The 25,303-nt window shown below is 44.2% G+C and overlaps 1 protein-coding gene across 1 annotated transcript in view; it reads left to right on the top strand.

Moving 5' to 3' along the window:
- The window catches only part of Dnah3 (dynein axonemal heavy chain 3), a 165,125-nt gene that overhangs the window by 18,287 nt on the left and 121,535 nt on the right, over nt 1–25,303 (top strand). Inside the window, exons 10-18 of the mRNA XM_042282688.2 lie at nt 1,069–1,248; nt 5,806–5,942; nt 7,649–7,754; nt 7,937–8,115; nt 8,618–8,802; nt 10,022–10,145; nt 17,867–18,020; nt 18,756–18,900; nt 21,664–21,875. Of these exons, the coding sequence (XP_042138622.1) occupies nt 1,069–1,248; nt 5,806–5,942; nt 7,649–7,754; nt 7,937–8,115; nt 8,618–8,802; nt 10,022–10,145; nt 17,867–18,020; nt 18,756–18,900; nt 21,664–21,875 (1,422 nt within the window). The remainder of the gene's footprint in view (nt 1–1,068; nt 1,249–5,805; nt 5,943–7,648; nt 7,755–7,936; nt 8,116–8,617; nt 8,803–10,021; nt 10,146–17,866; nt 18,021–18,755; nt 18,901–21,663; nt 21,876–25,303) is intronic.

Raw genomic sequence — 25,303 nt, 5'->3', positions numbered from 1 at the left:
CAATGACACCCTGAGAGGACTACTCTATGGCAGTCATCTATGGTTCTACTTTGTGAGGAACAAAGGGACCCTTTACTTGATTCCATGTGTGGAATGAAATCTCACTGTAAAATTCCACACAAAGAAAGGAGTAACATATTTGTTTGAAGTAAGCAGAAATTTGTGTCTGATACACTTCCAGTCTTACCTTAGACAGTCTAAAAAGCTATCAAGCCAACCACTTGGACAAGTTTTTACAGCTGCCCTCCAAGGACCACACTGAGCACTGTAGTTATGAAAGGGATCTTGTGTTGCTTGGTTTCACAGAGGCTTAAGGATATCTCCTCATCAATATTTCTGTTGTAGGGAAGTTGACATTTTGGGTGAAATGCACCATGTCCTCAAAGAAATTGTCATTTGAAGTATACAGATATTCATTCTTTTGGATTTGGTCAATATGTTTTTATTAAGCACCTACTAGGTATTAATGACTGTCCTAGATATTTTGAAGCAAAGAGATGAATAAGACATAGATCCTGCCCTCCAGTTTATAACAGATGAAGTAAGGGGAGGAAAGATAAAATAACACGACGGAAGCAGAAATATGGAAATTAAAAAGTGAGAGAAACAAGGAGACTTCCTAAGGAAGGCATCTTTTGAGCTAGTTTTGAAGGTCAGGAAGGATTTGGAAGTTGGAATACAGGTGGCATTGATTAAAATAAGCTGTTCTGCCGGGCGGTGGTGGTGCATGCCTTTAACCCCAGCATTTGGGAGGCAGAGGCAGGAGGATCTCTGTGAGTTCAAGGCCAGCCTGGTCTACAAAGCGAGTTTCAGGAAAGGTGCAAAGCTACACAAAGAAAACTTGTCTCCAAAAACACCAAAAAAAAAAAAAAAAAAAGTGTTCTGTTCCGTTCTGTGGGAAGGCCTTGGGAACTAGAGAAAACATAAGCTCCCAATAGGATAGACTCAGTTTTAAGTATGCTGATATCCTTTCTCGTGCTCAGGTAGCACTATGAATGGATAACAGTGCTCCTGTGGTGTCCTGAAGCTGAGTTGTGTGAGGCCTGATGTTTCTTCTGTCTCCCATAGGATGGGAATGACTTTAAGGAGCCTTACCAAGAGATGGATTTCTTCATACCTCAGCTAATCATGATTAAACTTGAAGTCCTTGAACCTGCTATTGTCTTCAACCCAACCTTTGATGACTGCTGGGAATTAGTAAAGAATTCCTTCTTGGAAATCATTAGGAATTCTGATGGGATCCCCAAGGTACAGTAGTTGCCTAATCATGCATTTATATTTTTGTTCCATACTGAATAAACAATCAAGTGGCTGGTTGCACAATCGCAGTACATGTGGTATCCAGTTAGGCAGTTTCACCTTGGGATGCACCCTTAATGCACCCCCTTGTCCTCAGGAAGATTATTTAGGTCTTTCCTGTGTCTCCCCCTAATTCCCTGCCTTTGTCTCAAAAGAGACAGATGATTCCCAAGGCATCCGATGTGGGTTAATAATTCATTGAAGATGAACTGGCATGAATCAGCCAAAGATTTTTGCAAAAATGTATTTCATTTTGTTTTGAGGTTCAATGGGTTTATTCACCACTATAGGGTTCTAGGGAAAGAAAAACAACACACACACATACACACACACACACACACACACACACACACAAAACCAAAAAACCTTCCTGTCCCAGCTCAAGCTCTTCACAGTTTCCTTTCCAGGGAGAATTACTTATTAGAGACATAAAAGTAAACTTTGTCTACCAGGCAGGATAGTCACATGACCTAACATCTTTTGGGTGGGTGACGTGACAAGACGGCTAACATTTAGTTCCACAAAGGGAATGAACCTATGAGATTCTCTCTCTCTCTCTCTGTCTCTCTCTCTCTGTCTCTCTGTCTCTCTCTCTCTCTCTCTCTCTCTCTCTCTCTCTCTCTCTCACACACACACACACACACACACACACACACACACACACACACAGAGCTTAGGTTTGTAGAAAGCCTGTGACCCAAAGGCTCTATCTTCACCACTAATCCCAATGCTTGGAGTTTTGCTGTCAGCCAAGCTTGGTTTAACATGAAAATGAGTGTGTAGAAGGGGAAGGAAGTGGGCACCTCTCCTACAAGCAAGATCCCTAGGAAGGAAATGAAAGAGAAGACTATAGTGTGAAGAGATAAGTGTGGGGCTAGGGACACATGAAGTACATATGCCTTGAGTCTGTCTCTGCTGTTGACTGGCAGTGTTAACAAGCAGCTGGAGCTCCAGGACTGCAGGCAGTGCAGAGAGCCCAGCAGGAACTGGCACTGGAGTGAGTGCATTATTATAATGCCAAGATGGCACACTCACTCACGGGTCACAGTTTGTACCAGGTTGGAAAGCTAGCCCTGTTTACATACCAATAGTGTTACCAGACTATGGGAAGAGACCACAGGTGCTGAGTTCTCATCAAAGAATGGCCGCAGCACTACCTTCCTTCCAGAACCTCAGGCTTGCCTCTCTGAACTGAGTTGTGAAAATTTAATTATAGTCCCTCAGATTAAATGTCTAAGGCATATGTGTATGACTAGAAGCAGATGAATAGTCTCCAACATCTTACCTCATCATGGTAGCAATAAGTTGAAAACACATGAAGGTAAAATTCAGCTGCAAATGTGGTGTGTATGTGTGTGTGTGTGTGTGTGTGTGTGTGTGTGTGTGTGTTGCATGCATTTGTTCGTGTGAGGATGTACACATATCTGTATAAGTACACATGCATGTGTGTGCATGTCTGTGGAGGACAGAGGTAAATGTCAGCTGTCTCCCTAATCTCTCTCCACATTATTTTTGGGGGACGGAGTCTCTCACTGCATCTGGAGCGCTCCAGTTCAGCTAGGCTGGTTGGCCAATGAGCTCTACCTGTCTGTCTCCCCAGGACTGGAATTACAGGTGCATCACTGTGCCCAGCTTATCCATGGTGCTGGGGAGTCAAACCCAGGCCCTCGTGCTTGTGTGGACAGCATTTTACCCACTGAGCCATCTCCCCAGGCCCCAGCAAGAACTTAAAAAATAAATAGCATTCAAGCTTTAAAAAAAAAAAAAAAAAAAAAAAAAGGAAGCCTGTCAACGAGAAAGAGTTACTGAAGGAAACCAAAATAAATACTATGTATGGGCATTGGTCTTATCAGTACAATCCAGGAGGACAAGGCTGATGTAATCCAGACTGAAATAAAGGCAGTGAAGGAGATGCAGAAATCAAAGTTGAATAAAATGAGAGAGGAGATGTAATACACAGAATTTCAATGGGTGTTTTAACCATGTCACCACGTTACTTTTACTTTTTTTTTTATTCCTTGAGAATTCTGTGTATGTATACAACGAAATATGACTTACCCACCTCCAGGTACCCCTCCTAGTCCCCCTGAATCTCTCCTGCATTCCTTTCATAATGAGGAGAGCGTATATGTGACTATGGACAGGGACCGTGGGGCCAGCCTTTCCCCTGATGGAAGAATCCACTCACTCAGCATTGCAGGGCACACAATGACAGAGGAGGACATGGGAGAAAGCCTTGAACACGGTGGGGAGACCAAGGAGTGCAGAGGAGTCAGAAAGCCAGGAGGATGGGTAGAAAATGGCAGTTCCCTGGATAGGACAGGATCATTCTTGTTCCCACCTCACGGTGTCTGTCACACGGCATAGGAGAACCTCCACATTCAACCCTGCAAGAATTTCTTTTCCCTTTTGACGAGAGACTTCTTCCCAACGCAGGCTCGAAAGTCCTGCTCACATGGGATTGATCTATTGAAGGCCTGGGGATACCAGCTGTGCTTCCCCCAGGCCCTTTTACCCAGGCCCTGGACCAATGGCGGGCTTGTCTCTTGCTTCTAAACTTTGTCTCCAAACACAGTCACAGCAAAGCAGTTGCCCTCCACCAGTCTAAAGCTGTCAGGTCACCCAAAGAGGACCGAGGTCCTTTGCACTTGTTTGCACCCTTCCCAAACTGCTGCTCCCCCAGCAAAGGCAGGTGTGTCGTCTATAAGGCATGGGACCTAGGAGAGCAGTCTGGAGATCTTTGCTGAGGCCAGTCGATAAACATTTTCAAAGCAGGGAAGAAGGCCCTGAGATATGGTAGTGGGTCCCCAGGAGGGACTCTGCAGTCTGCAGGAGCCAAGCACATGAAAATACTCTTGGACACACACACACACACACACTATTAAAGAGTTGGAGAGTGGGCTGGAGAGGTGGCTCATTTATAAAGTGTTTGCCCTACAGAGCTGGGGAGGGAGTGTACAAACACAAGTGGTTCCCTAAAACTCATTGGTCGGCTATCTTACCTGATGACTGAGCTCCAGATTCAGAGACCCTGACTCAAAAAAGAACCCCGTCTCGGGCTGTGTAGTGGCACATGCCTGAATTCCCAGCACAAAAGCAGTGGATTGCTGAGTTCCAGGCTAGCCGGGGCTACAGAACAAAAACAACCCTGTCTCAAAAGATAAAGCTGAGAGTGATCAAGAAAAATATTCAGTATTGACCTCTGACCTCTGTGAACGTATCCTATACCCAGTGCACACCCACACAAGTGCATATATACTCCAGAGAGAGAGAGAGAGAGAGAGAGAGAGAGAGAGAGAGAGAGAGAGAGAGAGAGGAGAGAGCGCATAGATTTGTTTGTTTGCTTTTGAGCTAAGATTATACAATCTAGCACATCTCTCTGTTTTTTAGAGACTGTGGAAGTTCAGTGAGTAGCAATTTCCTAGCAGTGCAGTGTTGGTTAGTGACAGAGTCAGGGTTAGAACCCAGTCCTCGGCTCTCATTATAGGAGTAAAGGAAATAGTGGGGGAGGGAGCAGTACGAATAGACTGGTCATTTATCCTCATGCTGTTTATTGAGCACTTCTTACTAAGTACCAAGCTCAGTCTAGGCCCTGAGATTACAGCAATGAAGATGTCAAAGAAAAACAGCCGCTTGAGTTGGAGAGATAGCTTAATTTGTAGAGTGTTTGCTGCACAAGTGTGAGGACTGGAGCTGGAGGCCCAGAACCCATGCAAAACTCAAGGCATGTTGATACAAGGGGTGGGGGTGGGTTGCAAAGACAAGAGGATCACCTGAGTTTTCTGGCTAGCCAGTGGAGCCTAATAGGCAGCCCAGGTGCCAAAAAACAAGGTAGATGGCTCCTGAGTAATGACACCCAAGGTTGACCTCTGGCTTCCACAGACACACACACACACACACACACACACACACACACACACACACACACACACATAAACATGCACACACTTGCATAAACATGAACACACATAAACACACATGAATCAGCCCCTTACAATATTTATACTCTAGGGGTCACCTAAAATAGCTCATTACATAGTCATTTAATTGCAAGAATTGATGAGTGTCAAACAGAATATCAGATAGTGAACATCAAACACAGAAACCCACACCTCTTGGGAGCCCAGAGGATCTTAAGACTTGAAAGGAGCAGAGACTGAGAAGACAACAACCCAGGAGGGAGGGAGGGAGGGAGGGAGGGAGGGAGGGAGGGAGGGAGAGAGAGAGAGAGAGAGAGAGAGAGAGAGAGAGAGAGAGAGAGAGAGAGAGGAGAGAGAGGAGAGAGAGGAGAGAGAGAGGAGAGAGAGAGAGAGGAGGGAGAGAGAGAGAGGTGATGTAGAGGGGATAACAGCGGGGTGGTTCTTCCACTAGCCAAGATAAAATAAAGTAAAAACACAAGTGGTATCCCTGGAAATGAGTCCATTGCAAGAACCTGTGTTTGATGCCTTCCGCCTTCCCACTTCTGCGTGTGTCTTACAACACCTAAGAGTGACTTCTGCTCTTTAGGTGGAATCTATACTATTTCCAGAGTTGAAAGGCTATAGCATGATCCTTGGAACCGTTGATCCTGAAGAAAGCCTTGTTTCGGATTTTGTGAATGAGACTTTTGAGGTATTTAAGAAAAATCAAGTTGGACCTCACAAGTAAGTGGGTTTAGTTCTAGCTTTATAGCCCGGTTGGGCTTTTAATGTTGGTCCTTGGCTATCCCTGTCCCCACACACCCGAAACACACACAGCAATGGCCAGTGCTTACCTGCACAGGACTTCATCGCCATCTTACAGACAGGAGAGTGTAACTTTCCTGGTGCTAGGCTGCAGTAAATATGAAAGCCAGGATTCAAATTCAGGTGCAGAGCTTGCTCTGTTCTCTGGAAGCCACAGGACCAGCTATATTTAGACATTTCTGGAATTTAGAAAAATAAAATTCTGCAATATCTAGGACAACAAAGTCATATTTCTGCTGTGAAACTTGTATTTCAGGCATTTTTTTTTGTTTGATTTTGAGTCAGATTTTCACTATGTCTCAACTTGGCCCCCAAATCAAGATCTTTCTGCCTCAGCCTCTCTTTGTAGCAGGATTGCAGGTGTGTACCACCACACAGAGAGAAATCTGAGAACTGTCTCACTCAATAGTCTCATGCCGGTATAAGGACAGTTTTCAACATGAAATGCTTCCCTCTAAAAGCACCTTCCATTTTGAACTCACATTGTGAGATCACCCTAAACTAGTGATCATTCACCGTTTGCCACCAAATGACTTTGATGCAAATGTATTTACTTCACATTTTCAGTGGGAAGAATTCAACGTTGTGGGGATGAGGACTGCCCTGTGTATGGTGGGATATGTGGCAGACTCCCTAGCTTTACCACAATACGCCAGGAGGAATTGCCCCACTGCGACAACTGGACAGTCTTTCCAGATGTGGCCAAAACCTCCTGCAGGGCAAAACCATGTCCATTGAGAACATCAATCCATCCATGGGGAAATTAGCCTTGTGTTTGGAAACCCACCTCAGTGCATCTTATTTGAGAGTGTCCCTGCTGATGGGTCTTATACATACACTTCTTTCCAGACTGACAGTGTCCTGGCTTCTCTGCTTTCTCAGAATGTTTGTGGGGTTGCCTGTGTACCTTGGGGCCCCACCAAGGCACTCTGCACACTTACCTTAATGTTAATTCAGACTTATTTTTAGTCAAACCATCTTAGATGCATCTTCCAGTTGGGAGAAAATTATCCAACCATTTCTGCATGATCTGAAAACAGATGGGCCTCATTTCATATGCCATAGGTTACTTACTTCCAAATATCCATCTTAAAACTAAGCATAGAATTTGGGGGTTAGAAGGAAGGCTGGGTGCTGATGCTCATTTCACTTTACTATAAGTCAGCATAGTAATAATTGTTCTACATATTTTACTATAGCTAAGGTTTATGATAACCTTATAAAATTAGGTTTATTATAGCCACTTAAAATAAAAACACAACAGTGGTTAAAACAACAACAACAACAAAAAAATACCAGGCAGTGGTGGCACATGCCTTTAATCCAACATTTGGGAGGCAGAGGCAGGTGGATCTTTGTGAGTTTGAGGCCAGCCTGGGCTACACAGAGAAACTCTGTCTCAAACAACTAACTAAGTATCTTCTCTGAGTCTGTGCCACAAGGGAGTCACAAAATTGAAATTAGAAGCCCAAATCCTGAATTTCCAGTTGTATTTCTATTATAGTTCTCTTTCTTGGTTTGAGTTCATGTTTTAAATGCTATTAACTGTTTTTAGCTGCACCCTTGCCCATCCAACTCACTGACTTATGTTTGTGTGCTTTGTTTTATGTTCTTCAACATGAAAGATACTTAAATGTATACAAAAAGTATGATGACTTGCTGGATAACACGGCAGAGCAAGCCATCACCGAATTCCTGAAGGAAAACCATGAGATTGAGGACTTTGTGATGGTAGGAGATGCCACTCAGAGTTTCATGCCCTGGTAACATGAGCTACAGTCAATCCACTGAGCAATCGATGGATTGCTATGAGCACCAAGCTCAGTATTGGACTAGTGCTGACCAAGGGGAAGGCTGGGGCAATGGGTAGAGCTCAAATACCAATTGAACTATGAACGTACTTCATTCTACAGAGTATCAATCTCATAAAAAAGAGGAGAAAGGAAATTGCATCGATGCACATCACTGTGCCTCTGGCCATGTTCTGTCTTGATGCCATCTTCCTAAATCATGACCTCTGTGAGAGAGCCCAAAATCTTATAGACCGTCTGATTCAGTATCAAGTGGATGTAAACCGGGAAACCAATACCAGGTATAAAAATTCTGGGGGGAAATTTGGGCTGTAGAGATGGCTTAGTGGTTAAGTTCTTGCCACACAAGTATGAGGACTAGAGTTTGGATCCCTGGAACCCACATAAATGCCAACTGGGTGTGGTATCCCACCTGTATTTTTAGTCTGGGAAGGCAGACAAGCTGTAGAGGATGATTCCTCACATCAACCTAAGGCCTCCAGGTTGATGCAAATCCAGATGTGCATGTGGTGGTGGTGGTGATGGTGGTGATGATGATGGTGGTGATGGTGGTGGTGGTGATGGTGGTGGTGGTGGTGGTGGTGGTGGTGATGGTGGTGATGGTGGTGGTAGTGGTGGTGGTGGTGGTGGTGGTGATGGTGGTGGTGATGGTGGTGGTGGTGGTGGTGGTGGTGGTGGTGGTGGTGGTGGTGGTGATGGTGGTGATGGTGGTGATGGTGGTGGTGGTGGTGGTGGTGGTGATGGTGGTGATGGTGGTTGTTGTGACTATTTCTTTCTCCACAGTATTTGTAATCAGTACAACACCATCGCTGAAAAAGTCAGTGAGATTCCTGCCAACACCTCGGAGCTAGTGGCCCTCATTGAATACTTAAAGAAATCCAGTGATGTCACTGTGTTCAAACTCAGGAGGCAACTTAGAGATGCAAGTGAGAGGCTTGAATTCCTGATGGATTACGCGGACTTGCCCTGTAAGTCTGCACCATATGTGTGCACAAGCATATTTGTGTTCCTATGTAAATATTAAAATGTGCTGTTTGTTTATATTCTAGAAATAAAAACCTTGGAGAAAGTAGGTTAATAGCACCCCACTATGCACTATTGGGAAAGCTTCTTTCCAAATGCCCCAAGTACGAGAGGCACTAATTTACACTCTTAGACACAAGAATTTGAATCACACAAAAGGAATCTTGTTAGATTACGTATCCAGAGGCCTGGTTCTTAGCATACTATACTGGCATCTAATGCCTGATGTTCATGGACAGTTAGTTCTAAATGCAGAATCTTTTGATAAATGGGTAGGTTTCACTTGTCTATAATCTTAATAAGTCCCACCTTTGAGGGGCTAGAACTTGTTTCTGTATACTTTAGAAGGAAAAAATGTTCCAGGTCATTTAGACCCCTTCAAGTCTTCTTAGATCAAGTTGGACTTTTGAAGTAAGAACTAGATTATAAGGAGAAAATTCCTCTGTTCTTCACAAATCATTTCCCAGCTGAAAACACTTATGAACTACATGGGTCAAACTATGTTATGTTGGGGAGCATTGATAGAGACTGGGAATGCAAAGTGATTGGCTAGGCAGCCACCCTTACATTCAGGAGCCATGCCCTTGACTACATGGAGACATGCTAGACTTTCAGTTTGTCTCTACCTGTTCACTGGCCAGAGTTATAACGGACAGGGTGTATGTGTTACCGCCATTATTGCAGATGAGATGAAGTGGTGAGAGGTATGGAAGAGGAACTCCATCCTGCGTTTCTGACACTCTTTAGAAGCCATTAAAACAGGTTGACGAGAACATAGGCTCTGGGGTTGGTTGGGCTTGGAACTGGTCTGACCTCCAACAATGCAACGTTGACCATGTAGCTCCACTGTGTTCCCCATTTGTGAGAATAAGGATGATAATGCTGTCTGTGTATTAACATGGTCTCTAGTAACTGCCCAGTGAACTCTGGCTTTCATTCATCTATATGAATCCATTCATTAACTGCCCCCCCCCCCCCGCTGCCATCTACCTACTAGTGTTGGCTCTAGTAAATGTCCAGTGAGCACTGGCTTTCATTCATCCATGGGATTCCATTTATTTACTATCACCCCACAGAGGCGAGACTTCTGCTGACCCTTTCCCTGCTAAACTGATTCCCCACATCCTGAACTGTGCCCGGCAGCAGACTCCATATGTTTTGCAGATGAGGATATCAAACTTAACAGCACCCTGTTCCTCTGGCCTGACCAGATAGAAGATGTCTTTGAAAACAGCCGAAATCTGCTCCTTAGCAAGAGGGATCAGGCAGAGATGGACTTAATCAAAAGGTACAGGGAGCATCTGGGGTAACTTGGGGAATGAGGCCAGGCTTTCTGAACAACCACCCACTCTGCAGATCCTGGTTCTGTCTAGATCCTGTCACAGCAGTGTGGGGGCAATGGTTGAAGTCATTGGTGGAGAAGGGACTTCTTTTGATCCTTCTATGTGGCGTCACTGTAGTCAACCCCTCCTCCCAGGTTTGAACAGTGAGAATGTAATGGTACAGAGAGAAAACGGTAAAAACACTTGTAATAACAGCCTCCACAGTAATGACAGCAGAAGTGTCTGCCTTCCACTGGAGAGCAGATGCTGGAGGACATCAGGACAGGGAGAATAAAGGCATGGTAGGGGCTGGGCCACTGCCTCTTCTGCAGCTGCTCCTCAGTGCTAATGAGCTGTGAAACGTGTGTTCCTTCATTAGGTGTTACAGGTACTCATCATGGACTTTACTATGTGCTGTGCTCTGTTCTAGACATGAACGTGTATATGTCTTCAAAATTAATACTTTAGCCCAGTGACAGAGAAATACAGAAAACTAAGAATAGGCATATTTTTCTATCTAAAACCTTGTCCCTACCTAACTAGATACCATCTTCCAGATCCTAAAACCTAGCCTGCTGGATGGACTGATTTCTTTTTAAGTCATATTCAATGCAGTTTAGATTTTCAGAAAAATTGAGCCACAAATACAAGGAATTCCAGTACCCCCCCCACACACACACACACATATATACTTATGCAGCCTCTCCAGCCTGGGAAGTTAAGGCTAATCAGAAAGCAAATCCAGTTTTCAATAGTCAAATGAAAAACTCAAGCATGTTTTGTCATTTCTTTGAGCATCACATCTGTCACCTGGAAAGCAGGCTACAGTAGAGTCTACCTCACCGTGCTGAAGGGATGAAATGAGACGTTCTGATTGTGCCCACATCATATCCGTGCATAGGGTGGACATTCCAACACTGCATGCTTCCCCCTCCCGTAACAGCAACCTCTCTGGCCTGAGAAACGCTTCCTAATCTCCAAAGCATGATGGGTGTGCTGTTAGAATATTCCTGTCATAGCTGGGCATGGTGGCACAGGCCTTTAATCTCACCACTCAGCAGACAGAAGCAGGCAGAATCTCTGTGAGTCAGAGGCCAGCCTGCTCTCCATAGTGAGTTCCAGGACAGTCGGAGATACATAGAGGGACCCTGTCCTTAAAAAGATAGATTGTTACTGTAAGTATAAGTGTGAATGGAGGCAGTGCATATGCAGGGACTGGCTGTTGGAGAAAGAAGGGCTGCCGCTCGCAGCGTGGGAGGAGTGCAGGTTTCTTCTCCCTGGGCAGGGACTCTCAGTTGGACTCATCACCTAGTGCCTGAGCTCTAGCACCAGAGGCTCAGTGAGGCAGCCCTGGCTCGGCCTCCCTTTGGTAAATGTCGACTGCCCATTGTTCCACATGAGTGAGGAAGGCTGAGCAATGGCCATGTGTTCATCTATCTTCTTTGGAAACAATCTTGTTTTCTCTCCAAAGTAGTAGACCTCATTTTCCCAATTCACCTCAGTTCTGGGGTTCAGTGTCAAGTATTCTCCATTAGTTTCCCCAAGTCCTACTGCGGTCCATTCTTCTCTCACAGTGTCTAAGAGGCTGACTTCCAACCTACAGCCCCTAATTCCATGGTCTGTTGGATCCAGGCTGGGCTCCGGCAATGGTGAGTCCTGCAGGAGGCTGGAGCATGATTGAATTCAGTCTCTTCCTCCCTTGCCGTGTTTGGCCCGAGGCACCAGCGTCAGCATCCCTCTGAATGGCAATGCTTGATCTTTCATGGTTCCAGTGGATGAATGCAATTTGTTCACCATTAGGGTACTTTAAATGCCTCCCAGGGTCTCAAATAACAGCTTATTACAAAGCAAAACTAAGCAAAGGCTGTGAAGAGGAACCAAAGAGAAAGAAACAAAGGCAGGACGCCTCTCCCAGTAGCTCAGACAACCAGGCAAAGACCAGAGTGGCAAAGGCCCCTGTCTTTCTTCCCTTTCGTGGTCCCATTGACATTCCTCAGAGTCCTGTTCTCTTGTGGATGGCAGGCGGGGGTGGGGAGGTGGGGATGGGGGTGGAAGGCAGAGTGGGGATGTGTAGAAGCTCTACTGAAGAGAACGAGCTGGAACCAGCATGGTGGTTGTGCCTGATGCACGTCAGAGGACGGCTCACATCTGAAGAGACTTGAGAAGGAGCTGGGTGAGTGAGGATATGGAGAAGGAGAGAGCAGCTGGGTACAACCTAGACAGCATGGGAAAAGGCTCCCTAGTGGGAAGATCTCTACTAGGAAGATGGCTCTTCACCTGAGGTCATAAAGTCAGAGGATTGGATGCTTAAGGTCACAGTGATGAGTGTGCATTTTATTTCCATGGTAGGGAGTTATTGAAAACTTTTAACCTGGAACCAGAAAGGGTCTAATGTTTTCTTTTTATGTTCTACTTACTTGAATCAGAACCTGAATAATGAATGGCTCCAACATTGCATTCTATTGTTTCCCTCCAATTTCTTTTATTCTGTAAGTTTCCTGGCCCCCTTCAACTCCTATTTTTCCCCTTCCCATTTATTTTTTTTTAAAGAAACTGTGTTGTTTGGCACAACTCTAGAGCTCTCTAATTGCACCTCTAAAATGTTTTTTACTATGTTCTTCCACCCTCTTGCGTTTCCCATAAATTCTTAAAAATTGATTTAATCTTGATACTAATATGGTTTCTGTTCCTATCGATATCAGGGAAACTTAAGCTGTCTATAACCAAGACTATCACATGCCATACAAAGAAAAAATGGCCTGGCAGGATGGGTCAGTGGGTAAGAGTGTTTGTCACACAAAACCAATGACTTGAGCTCAGCACCCAGAACACACAGCTGAAAAACAGAACCAACTCCTAAAAGTTGTCCTCTGATGCCCACATGCACCTGCAGTTCTCTCTCTCTCTCTCTCTCTCTCTCTCTCTCTCTCTCTCAAACACACACACACACACACACACACACACACACACACACACATTTTTAAAAATGCTGAGGCTAGAGAGCTGTCTCAGTGGTTAAAATGCTTGCTGACATTTGGATCTCAAGAAGCCATATAAAATGTCAGGTGGGTGTGGGTGGCAGCCACCTTTAATTTCAGCCTCAGAGGTCTCCAGAACAAGCTAGCTATATTGTCAAACTCTGAGTTTGATTAAGAAACCTAGCTTGGAAAGGTGGGTGAGCACAGACGAGCTTCTGGTTTCCTGGACTAGGCCCTCTGGATATGGAAGATGGTTGTTTGGCTCAAACTGTTGGGGAGGCACCCAGGCAGGGGGATCAGGATCTGTCCCTGGTCTATGGGCAGGTTTCTGGAACCCAGTGCCTGTGGTGTGACACCTTGCACAGCCTTGGTGCAGTGGGAAGGGGTTTGGACCTGTCTTAGGCTCAGTGTGCTGGGCTCTGCTGACTCCCCATGGGAGACCTCAATTTGGGGAATGTGGGAATGTGTGGTGGCTTGGGAAAGAGGGCTGGGGGTAGGAGAAGGGAGGAGGGGGGATCTGTGGATAGTATGTGGAGTGAGTAGAAAATTTCTTAATAAAGAACAATGAAAGAAAAAAATTTTTAAAAAAAAGAAACCTAGCTTGATGAATAAGGTGAAAGAGCAACCAAGGATAATTCCTCACATCAATTTTGGCTTCCACATACATGGGCACACACACACACACACACACACACTTGTGTACATGCACATATATGCTGACATGCATATACGATACATAGAGGAAAATGGAAAATAAAAATAATACAAAGAAAAACAAAATGTTAATCAGTTAGAGCAGTGGTTCTCAGCCTATGGGTGAGACCCCCTTGTGGTTTTATGACCTTTTCACAGGGGTTGCATATCAACTATCCTGCATATCAGATATTTACATTATGATCATAACAGCAGCAAAATTACAGTTATGAAATACAAATGAAAATTTTACAGTTGGGGGTCACCATAACATGAGGAACTGTATTAAAAAGTCACAGCACTAGGAAGGTTGAGAACCATTGAGTTAGAGAAAAAAATATTAGTGGGGACCAAGATAGTAGTTTTGTCATAAAACCTATGTGACCCCATGCAGACCCTTTGAGAAATTGTATCTCAATCAGAAACTGAAGCTGATAGGCAAATATGGCCTACAAAGGTGAGGTCTGGAGGGTCAAATTTACCTTGGCCAAGACCCACAAGGCCACCCAGAAGCTGCTGACACTGGACTAATTAATAGGAAACCATGGCATCTTCTTGAAGGCAATGTCCTTCTGAAGCAACTCATTAGCACTGGCGTGCTGGATGAGGAAAGATGAAACTGGATTATATTTTGGCCTGAAGATTGGGGATTTCTTGGAGAGGCAGCTTCAGGCCTAGGTCTGATGGGCCTGGCCAAGTCTATTCACTGTACCTGAGTGCTCATCCGCCAGTACCATACCAGGGTCCACAATAGGTGGTGAACATCCTGTGGTGGTTTGAAAGGAAATGGCCCCTAAAGGGAGTAGCACTATTAGGAGGTGTGGCCTTGTTGGAGTAAGTGTGTCACTGTAGGGATGGGCTTTGAGGTCTCTCTTGCTCAAGCTTTTCTCAGTATGAATGTCAGTTGACTTCCTGTTGCCCTCAAGATGTAGGACTATAAGATATTCCTCCAGCACCACGTCTGCCTGCATGCTGCATGCCCCTGTCATGATGATAATTGACTGAACTCTAAGCAAATCACCTCAATTAAATGTTTTCCTTATAAGAGTTGCTGTGGTCATGGTGTCTCTCCACAGCAATAGAAACCCTAACTAAGACACATCCCATCTTTTGTTGTCTATCTGGACTCCGAGAAGATAGACTTCTCCCTCTGCTCTCCTTATGGTAATGGCCACCCAGGCCATGTGAAGAGGAAGAATGACAAGAAAGGACCAAAGTGGCCGGGCGGTGGTAGCACACACCTTTAATCCCAGCACTCGGGAGGCAGAGGCAGGAGGATCTCTGTGAGTTCGAGGCCAGCCTGGACTACAGAGTGAGTTCCAGGAAAGGCGCAAAGCTACACAGAGAAACCCTGTCTCTAAAAATCAAACAAACAAACAAAAAAGAAAAGAAAAGAAAAAAGAAAAAAAAAGGGACCAAAGTGGCACAAGAGCTGTGATGATGAGGAAGAGGATGAAGCCATACCTCCCGGGGCTGGAGATTGTCTAGTTTTCCAGTTGGCTAATAACACTTCGGGGGAATCAGTGAATCAAAGATGGTTACTTAGATAAGTAAAAGAAAATTAAGTCAGACATCAATTCTTATATATAAATTACATAAACTAGTGCATAATTCAAATAGAAGAGTAACTTGAATGAAGAGATAATGGAATAAAGAGTAATCTTGACTCATTGGTGGGGTGTGTCTCCCACTCTGTCTCCATATTGATAATGTGAACATGAAAACACAGCTTCTACCTCTCAGGGGATAAGACGAGTTTATTCTGGAACCCAAAGTGAGTGCCCGTGGCTAGGGAGCACAGACTGGGGTTACCCCAGACTCCATGTTCCCATGTGATAACAGTCTGATGAAGCTTTACAGCAGCAGAGAAAAGCAAGTTATAAATCAAGGCATTTTTCGGATATGCTGGTGGAAACATCAGGTGGTTACAGCAAGAGTAGAGAAATCTGTGCTGTTGGTCCAGGTGCTGACAACGGTCTTAGCATTTTGGATAGTGAACGTTAGTGATCTGCTAAGCTAATGCATTCCAAAAGGCCTAGTTACAGGATGTTAGGTCAGACACAGAGGTGAGCAGAGAACTAACGATAGCCCAGGAGAAATTATAATTAGACTTTAGACCTGCAATATCTCAACCTCTCCACCATTGCTGAGATTTCAATCAGTTAATCAGCTTTGCAGAGAAGGTTCAGCAAAAGGTAAGGCTCTTTCCAGGGGCTTCCATTCATGATTGCACATCAAAAACTTGACCCTGCAATGTAAAATATCTATTCTTAAATGCCCATAGATATTCATTAAAAAACTGACCATGTTTCAGGACTCATAAAAATAAGGAGCAGAAATTATATAATTGTGTATATTAGCTATCTATTGTGACATAATACAACATAGCATCTTAAAGCAATGGAGATTTCTCACAGTGTCTTTGGATTAGAACTCCCAAGAGCCACTTAGCTGTATGTCTCTGATAACAAGTCTCCTGTGAAGCTTGAGTCAGAATGCTAGCCCAAGCTGTAGGCTGGTCTGGGGGTCCCACTAGCTGATGATCCACTTCTGGGCTTGATCCCATGGTTATTAGTAGGGTTGAGCACTTTGCTGGCCCTTGGCTTCCTTCTGGCCACATGAACCTCCCCTCATGGGAGCTGTTTTCCTTCAAAGTAGGACTGAAAGAGTGAGTAAAAGAGATAGAAATTGGCCTTTCTGTGAACTTTCTTGGAGGGGACAACTCATCCTTTTGCCATATTTTGTTTATAAGAAGTGAATTACCATGTCTAGGCCAAACTCGAGGGAGCCAATTATATAGAATTTGAACCAGGAGGCAGGGATCATATCATACACTGTCTCCCACATGGTGCAATTAGAGATAAAATCCAAACCAAATCACTTGGAAAGTAACTCTCTTAAAGTACCATTAAGAGGAAAAAGAAAGAACATTTAAAATTGTTATAGTAGAATTAAGAATCTAAGAAGATAAGAGCAAAATTTATGGGCTATCACTAACGCTGTACTTGGTGACAAGAACTCTTGCTCATTCAATGAATATTGATTGTTGTCTGTATGTCAGACAATCTGCAACTGCTGGTAACGTGGAATTAATGAAGAAAATACATATATTTGCATCAATGAGAACAAATTCTTGTACAGTGATTGTGATAAACCAAGCTCAATTTGGGACAATTTTATATTAACTTCTACTTAGTTATTTAGCTATTAAGTTCATACTTTCTCTTTGTATATATTGACATACAGAGAATTTAAGTGATGTGCCCAAAGACCACATAGCTAATAAATATCAGTAGACATTTGGGCCAAGCACTCCTGGCTCTACATCCTGTCCACTAAACAGTAGATCATCTACATAAATTGGATAAAGAAACAAATGGAGACCAGATTTGTTGATCACATGGATGAAGTAGACAGATCTAGAAAGATCTCCCTAATCACTCCAGCTAGAGTGGATAACACAAGGCAGTCTGTTCGCTTTTCTCTGTTTTCCTTACAGCATTTGTTACTATCAGAAGTATCTTTATGGATTTATTCATCTATCTATAATCTGGGAATTGAACCATCTACCCATCCATCCATCCACCCACTCACCAATCCATGCTTCTTGTCTAGATTCCCTCCCAACTAAATTTCATGTTCCAATAAGGTATGGAAATTAATAGCATACTTCACAGATCCTTTTCTGGTGCCTAGTTCTGGGATGTATCAGGCCTCGATAATAAATATCTAATGGTGGAATGAATAAACATTGTATAAAATACATAACTGAGCATGTACTTACCTGGACAGGAAAAATTTCTAGGCATGTTCAATCACCAATAGGGTCATAGCAGCCCGTCTCCAATAGATGGATCATAGATGCTTTAACCTGTTTTTTTATTTCTCTTTCTTCGTTTGCTTTTAGATAGATGTAGAGTTTGGGAGTGTCAGAAGAACACATCCCTCCCAGGCTGATAATCTGCAAAGGACAGACAATGGAAATTCAGATGTAACGGGGCTGTCTTCACTTTCAGGTGCTCAGAATTTGAGTCGCGACTCGAAGGCTATGGCAAAGAACTGGACACTTTTAGGAAGCGTGAGGTGATGACCACAGAAGAAATGAAGAACAATGTGGAAAAGCTTAATGAACTCTCCAAGAACCTAGATCTTGCACTGACAGAATTTGAGGTTTGGAACTTGTGATGGGAACTTAGGATTCTAAGGTCTGGTCATTCGGGTTCTTTGCTTATGAACATGACACCTGTCGGGGCACACCATTGTTTGCTTGGCCCATTCTCCCACAAATATGTTCAGCTACCTTTTCCACTTAGTGTTTACATTTTATCAGGTGTTCATAAGTTGTGAAGTTACAGAAAGGTAACTGCTTGTACATGTTGCGTATCCATTATAAGCTGAGTTATATACAAAGGGCTTCATGTGCCCTTTGCATTCATCTCAATGCCTGGAATAAACTTCTGCAGCTTGTTATCCCTATGCATGCCCATGTTAGTGGGATAGAAAAGACGTGGAGCCAGTAAGCTACTTTCCCCAAAGGTCAATTAGCAAGCTGTTTAAACAACAAAACATTGAAGTTCTTCCCTTTGAGGCAAGTTAATGTAAGAAGGCTGGTAAACAGTCATATAAACAAGTAAATTTCACGTAGAAATTATGAAAATGGAGAGGTCTACAGTATGCTGGGAACAAAGATGAAGCAACAAGCATCACATCACAGTTTCCAGTAGCTAGATCTCAAGTACCATGGCCCTCAGAGGCAGCAGAAGGACCTTCCCACTAAGTCTGCCCCATTGAATGAGTGTCTGCCTCCTCCATTTGGCTTTCTCAGTGCTGAGGAAGTTGCCGTGGAGGTTTCCAGGGTTCAAGAGAACCACCTATCCAACAGACTGCCTCCTCTTTTCCTTACAGTTGATCAACAAGGAAGAAGAACTGTTGGAGAAGGAGAAGAGTTCCTTCCCTCTTCTGCAAACCCTGATGATCAACAAAGTGCCCTTTGAGCAGCTGTGGGTAACAGCCTACGAGTTCAGCACCAAGTCAGAGGAGTGGATGAATGGTAGGCCAAGTTCTAACCCTGCCCGGACAAGGAGGGGACGGAGGTGGGGATGATGCCGATCCACCCAGCCAGCTCGGAAATCAGATTTGCTGTTTGGATTCCAGCACTCTGGATTAAGACAGCAACAGTTTATATTTTCTCAATGTAATAACAAGGGGAGACAAGAAACCAAAGAGCGAGATACCTATTTCCAGGTTTAAATCACATCAGCACCCAGAGCCTTTGTCATGGTGATGATTTCAAGAAGAGGAGAGAGACTGAGGACAGCACCTCTGAGATGCTGCATTAAGAAGGGCCAGAGTGCTGCGGACATCTAAAAACTACCCTTCACTCCAGGCTCTGGAGCTAGGGAGGCAATGTGTGGACAGAATCAACAGAGTACAATAGACACATAAGACAAGGAAGATGAAGGAAAAACCCTGGGTGGCTTTTGAGTTTTGGGTTCTGGCAGTTTGGTAGGCCTTGTCTTATTGAACAGAAAAGCAACCAATTTGCTGATGAAATACTCCTTTAACTTGAATACACTGCAGCCATCCATATGGGAATATTAGTTATTCAGTATGGGTCATATTATATTACAATATTATATTGTAAATATATACACAATAGAATATATTATATTATTTTAGTTATTTATACATTATAATTTATATTAGAATATATAATACATAATACGTAGTAAATATGTAATTTATATATTATTGTATTAGGCTATAATATATATTATTATATCAATGTGGATTTTAGGAGATGGGTTTAAAGAAGGTGATTTATTGGGAAATAGTTGATTGGATTCCATCTCTGTGCAAGGTATTAAAAAGATAAAATCTGAAACTTTAATGTTCATTTCTAGGGCTTCAGTACAGTAAGCACAGCTGGATGAATATCTTCACTGAGGTTCTCTGGGGCAATTATGAGTGTTTTCTATTTTAAACCATTTTTTATTCATTCTTTGACAATTTCACATATGAATGTAGTGTGTTTTGGTCAGAATCACTCCTATTCTCCTCTATTACTGTTTTCTTAAGATGGATTCCTAAGTATAAAATGTCAAAGATCCAAAAGGCATGTTGTGAAAATTAATAAGATTCTGGCCGGGCGGTGGTGGCGCACGCCTTTAATCCCAGCACTCAGGAGGCAGAGCCAGGCGGATCTCTGTGAGTTCGAGGCCAGCCTGGGCTACCAAGTGAGCTCCAGGAAAGGCGCAAAGCTACGCAGAGAAACCCTGTCTCGAAAAACCAAAAAAAAAAAAAAAAAAAAAAAAAAAAAAAAAAAATTAATAAGATTTTAAAAATGATTCTTATGGAGGAAAATCTGACTTTCATGATTGTCTTCCAGAAAAGTGATGTTTTAATTCCTTCTTCCAGCAATTTGTGAGAGTGCCCGTTTCTTACTCTTCACAAACCTAAAGAAGACAGCTTTCAAAGTTGTGTTTGCTGATCAGATGTTTAAAATATTATCTTACTTTCATCTTTTTTTCTTTAAAAAGCATTTTTTTTTCCCTGTTTGCCATTGAAGTTGAGTGTGTACCGAGAAGCAGAATTCCTTGTACTACGCCCCCCTGGGAAGCTCTCTGAAAGAAGTCCTCCTCTGTGCCAGACTTTGCACCCTGTGGCCCGAGTCACTGCCTAAGAGAAGAGGGTTGCTTGTGTAGTTGAGAGGGAACAGTAACTTGGTATCTTAGCCTAAAATTCACCCTGCCTCTAAAGTCACCATTAACTCAGTCAACTGCCAGACAACTCCTCGTCCTGGAAGTGGCTTCTGTTCCAAGTATTCTGCCAGCCCCTACTTTTCCTTGTAAGATTTAATTTTTAGTGATTTGACAAAAAACACTGAGTTGCTGAGGCATATTAAGTGAATGGAGTTGCCGTTGGTCTAGGCGGCCCTGGGGAGTTGGAGGGTGTTTATGAGTCAGTTAGCTATACCATAATGTAGGAAGTAATGCTGGTCTAGAACGTTCCAACAGGAAGTAATGCATTACCATGAGAACATGGGGAGATTTGGGCTGAATGTGAAAGCCAATGCTAAAAACTCCCTACCAAAAAAAAAGGAGGAGGGACTAATATTTTGAAGTATTTTTTAAAGTGTCATTTATTTAAAATGTATGTGTTGTGGGGGAGCCTCTCACTGAGCCTGGAGTTCCCCATCTTGACTAGGCTGGCTGGCCAGAGAACCTCCACAATCTACGGTCTCTCCCACCTCAGTGCTGTTACACTCACATACTATTTCCCCAGCTTGGTTTGTTTGTTTTAACATGGTGCTGGGGATCCAAACTCAGGCCCTCAGTTTAGCCACTGAGCCTATACTCTCTATTTCTTTTTCTCTTTCCTTGTTTACTAATTTCAAACTTATGTTAATTATATTATATATTATACTCCCAGAACTCTAGAGGGCTCCCATTCCCGAACTGTTAGGTTACAACGCGTTGAAATCCTTTTAATACTGCTGACATGGCATTCAACACTAGTCAGAAGGACCAATCCCTGAGCGTGCCCACACTCTATGCCCGGTGTGAAGTTTGCTGTTTGGTTTATACCGTCTCACACTGACTCCAGTCACCCTTCCAGGAGTCTGTTGTTGCAGTGTATGGCGGATGACTGTGTGGAGGCCTGGGCAAGGCTCTAGGGCCTAAGCAGAGGCCAGTAGATCCAGGCCCAGTCCCGGAGCCTGAGCTCATTTTCTCAACTGGCACCCACTCTCAAGTCCGGGAAATTAATGCGGGCCGAGACACTCCATCCTCGTCTGAACTTCCCTTTGTTCCAGGCCCGCTCTATTTGCTGAATGCTGAGGAAATCGCGGAGGAGATTGGGAATATGTGGAGGACGACGTACAAGTTGACCAAGACCTTGCTTGATATGCCTGCCCCCAAGCGCTTAGCTGAGAACGTCAAGTTGAAGATTGAGAAGTTCAAGCAGCACATACCCATCCTCAACATCGCCTGCAACCCCGGCATGAAGGATCGGCACTGGCAGCAGGTTCTCGTCACCCCCTGTGTGGTCCGGCCTGCCCCATCCTGGGGACCCTAGGAAAGCAGGAAATGAAAATCTCCTTGAGGCCAAGGAGGTTGTAATTGGCATGTTGGATTTCAGGAAGGGAATAGGTGGATCCCTTCCTGAAATGGGATGAGCTTCCTGTCTCATGACCAGGTCGATCCTTTCGGTTGGACCCCCACTTCTGGTGTGTAAATATTCTAACACAGTGGTTACAGTCACACTGGGAAAGCTTTGATTTGCTCCTCCAGCATCTCCTGTCCCCCCCAGCCCCCCACCCCACCCCACCCCACCCCATGTGCCTCCCCCCTTTCTCTGAGACCTTGCAAATGATCCAAGATGATTCTTGTGCAGGCTGCCTTTGGTGTCGAGTTTTCTGGTCAAACAGGATAGGTTTTTTAAAGAGTTTGGTACATTGGGTGTGGTGACACATTCCCATTAGTCCAGCATTTGAGAAGCTGAGACAGGCTGCATAGTAGATTCCAGGCTAGCCTGGGCTACAGAATGAGGCCTGTCTCAAACAAACAAACAAACAAACAAACACACAAACACACAAACACACAAACACACAAAGAAGTAAGTTGCACTCTTTAAGCTCCGTAAGCCTATAAATTAGAACAGTAAATATTCTCTCTAAAATTAGTTAGGCTTTTCGTAAGCAGGAAAGTGCGAGGGTGAAAAGTGTGGTGTGAACAGGAAGCACGAGAAAGGAAGGCTTGCTGTGTTTCGAAAGAGTTGTCATATTCAAATGGCCTTGAAATGCCCTCTACCAGGGAGCTGCTATGTGGAGTGGCAAGGTGGCCGGCTTGACATGGGCAGATTCCTCTCTAAGGACTATGCATGAGATTGAGGTCACGACCCCTGAAAGAAGCCAGTCTCCCAACACACATCACATTTGGTGAACCCCCAAGCTGGTGGCAAGGAGCATATAGATCGCCACAGGAAGACAGGGTCTTGAGTGGCTCAGGGTCTGCAGGGAGGAGCTGTCTTCAATTCTGCAGTAAAGCAGGAGACCCAGGACCCCAGCAAGGGTTGGGATGCTGTGCAGGAAGGCAGGTGACAGGTCATCACGTGGGCCTCTACCCTAAAGGGAATCTGCAAAGGGCTTCTGGCCTTCTGGATGCCCCTGGGGCTTCTATCCCCATGGATGTTAATAACCTTTGATCTATGTGGGGAGCTAAGAATGTTGGGATTTGGGGATGTTGGGTGGACAGGTGACTTCTTTAAAATCTTTTTTTTTTTTTTTTTTTTGAGACAGGGTTTCTCTGTGTAGCCTTGGAGCCTTTCCTGGAACTCACTCTGTAGCCCAGGCTGGCCTTGAATTTACAGAGATCCACCTGCCTCTGCCTTCCGAGTACTGGGATTAAAGGTATGTGCCACCACCGCCCGGTGACAGGTGACTTCTTATAGGGCCAAGTTCATCCTTGAGATGGCATTATTCAAAGTGTTTTCATCAACATATAAAGAACACTCCTTAGGGCCAAGGGTGTAGCTCAGTCATAGAGTGCTTGTCTAACAGTGCAAGCCTCTAAATTTGAGCCCCAGCAACTTAAAAATATTATCCATAATTTTTTTAAAAATAGCACTGCAGGGGTCTCTATGCCTTCCCTCTGGTGCTTCCTCTGGCATCCTGCTGTCCTCCTGTGTAAGCACTAACACACCCCCACCCCCCAAACCCCCGGCATTCTTAGTTCTCGTCCTTCTTAAATCTTTCCATGGGCCACTTAGACAAATAAGCCCTAGACTTAGAACTGAGTGATGATCTCAGCTCAGGCACAAGCTCCCAGACATTGGGTCGCACACTTTATTTGAATTCTCCCATTTCATCTAACAAAAACTCTTTGAAATAGGGACTGTTGTTATCTCCAGTCCATAGGCAGAAAAACTGAGAATTGGAAAGATGAATTAAGTTGTCCTATAGCCAGTCAGTGGACCAGGAGGGAGCTGGAATCCAGGTCTCTTTGGCTTAAACAGAACAAATGACAGGAGAGCCCCTGAGGAGTGAGGAAGACAACAGGCAGAAGGAACAGTGGATCCAACCCAACGGTAGAATGCAGCCCCCAGGAAGAAGGAAGGAGTCTCTAAAGCATGCATCCAATTGGCCTAGCAGACAAGAAAGGACAGGAGTCACCAGATACACTAGGGGCTGTCCCCACTTCAGGCCCCAGACCTGTGACAGCCCCAAGGCTGGCAAAGCCAAGATCTGCCCTAATGGGTCCCCTCAGGAAACCCATTTACACAGATCCTGTTCTGGTTAAAAGGCTCTAAAAACTAAGCCACCAGTTACCCCTCAAGGCCTGAGGGCAGATCTGGGATCCTAGGACAGCTGGGCTGTGGTTGCCAGCCATTTGAACTGACGCAACAAAAAAAAATGGTGCCTTGTGTTGGGGTCGTAGACTTTACAGATCCCAACAAGGTATTGCTGTTTGGGTTTAAAACAAGATTGGACAAGGAAATGCACAGCCAGTGCTATGGACCCAAGCCGGCCCAAAAGCTCAGAGGGCGCTGTCCCTAAGAACAGAACCAGCTGTACACAAGTGCTAGTGTACACCTGTCCTTTCTTGTCTAGCAGCCACACTTTAGGACTGCAACTTTTTTCTTTGTCTTTGTCTTTGTCTTTTCTTTCCTTTCTTCCCTTCTTCCTTCCTTCCTTCCTTCCTTCCTTCCTTCCTTCCTTCCTTCCTCTCTTCCTTCCTTCCTTCCTTCCTTCCTTCCTTCCTTCCTTCCTTCCTTCCTTCCTTCCTTCCTTCCTTCCTTCCTTCCTTCATCTTTTTTGTGGCAGTGGGGTTTGAGCCTAGGAGCTTGCACGTGTGAGGTGAGTGCCCTTCCATTAAGCTATGTTCCCAGCCCAGCCATATTTTCTAAAGTAAAAGGAAATAAGTAAAATAAGTCTTATAGATATGTGCTGTCTAAACTAGTACACATTATCATTTATGTATCCATCAGCTTTGAAATCAGTAGTGTGAAGTATTTGGTGCTATATTCAGAACATACCTCAATTCATTCGAGCCATGTTTGCGAGGCTTAGAGGCCATAAGGAACGAGTGTCTCCACAGACAGCATTGCTCCAGGATCTTAAAATTAGAGAAACAAATGCCTTGTCAATATTTAATTTTAAAAGAAAAAGAATTAAAAAAATCCTGCCAATCTCCAAGTCCTCGCTGCAAGCCAGTTGCGATGCTGAGGGCTTTGTGTAAGTGTGCTTTAGCCCCAGAGATAGTCAGTGTGTTACTGTATTTTAATGTATAAAAGAATAAACGCACCAGCAAGATGGGTCAGCAGGGACAGGAATTGGCCACCAAGCATGACAGCCTGAGTTCATTCCCCAGAACCCACATGTCAGAAGGAGAGAGGCAATTCCTGCAAGGTTGTCCTCTGACCTCCCCATGTGTGCTATGATATCCAGGTGCCTG

Source organism: Peromyscus maniculatus, chromosome 1, assembly GCF_049852395.1.
Source record: "Peromyscus maniculatus bairdii isolate BWxNUB_F1_BW_parent chromosome 1, HU_Pman_BW_mat_3.1, whole genome shotgun sequence".
In the NCBI taxonomy this organism is placed as follows: domain Eukaryota; kingdom Metazoa; phylum Chordata; class Mammalia; order Rodentia; family Cricetidae; genus Peromyscus; species Peromyscus maniculatus.
The sequence above is the reverse complement of the archived record's forward strand: the minus strand, read 5'-3'. Positions and strand labels throughout refer to the sequence as shown.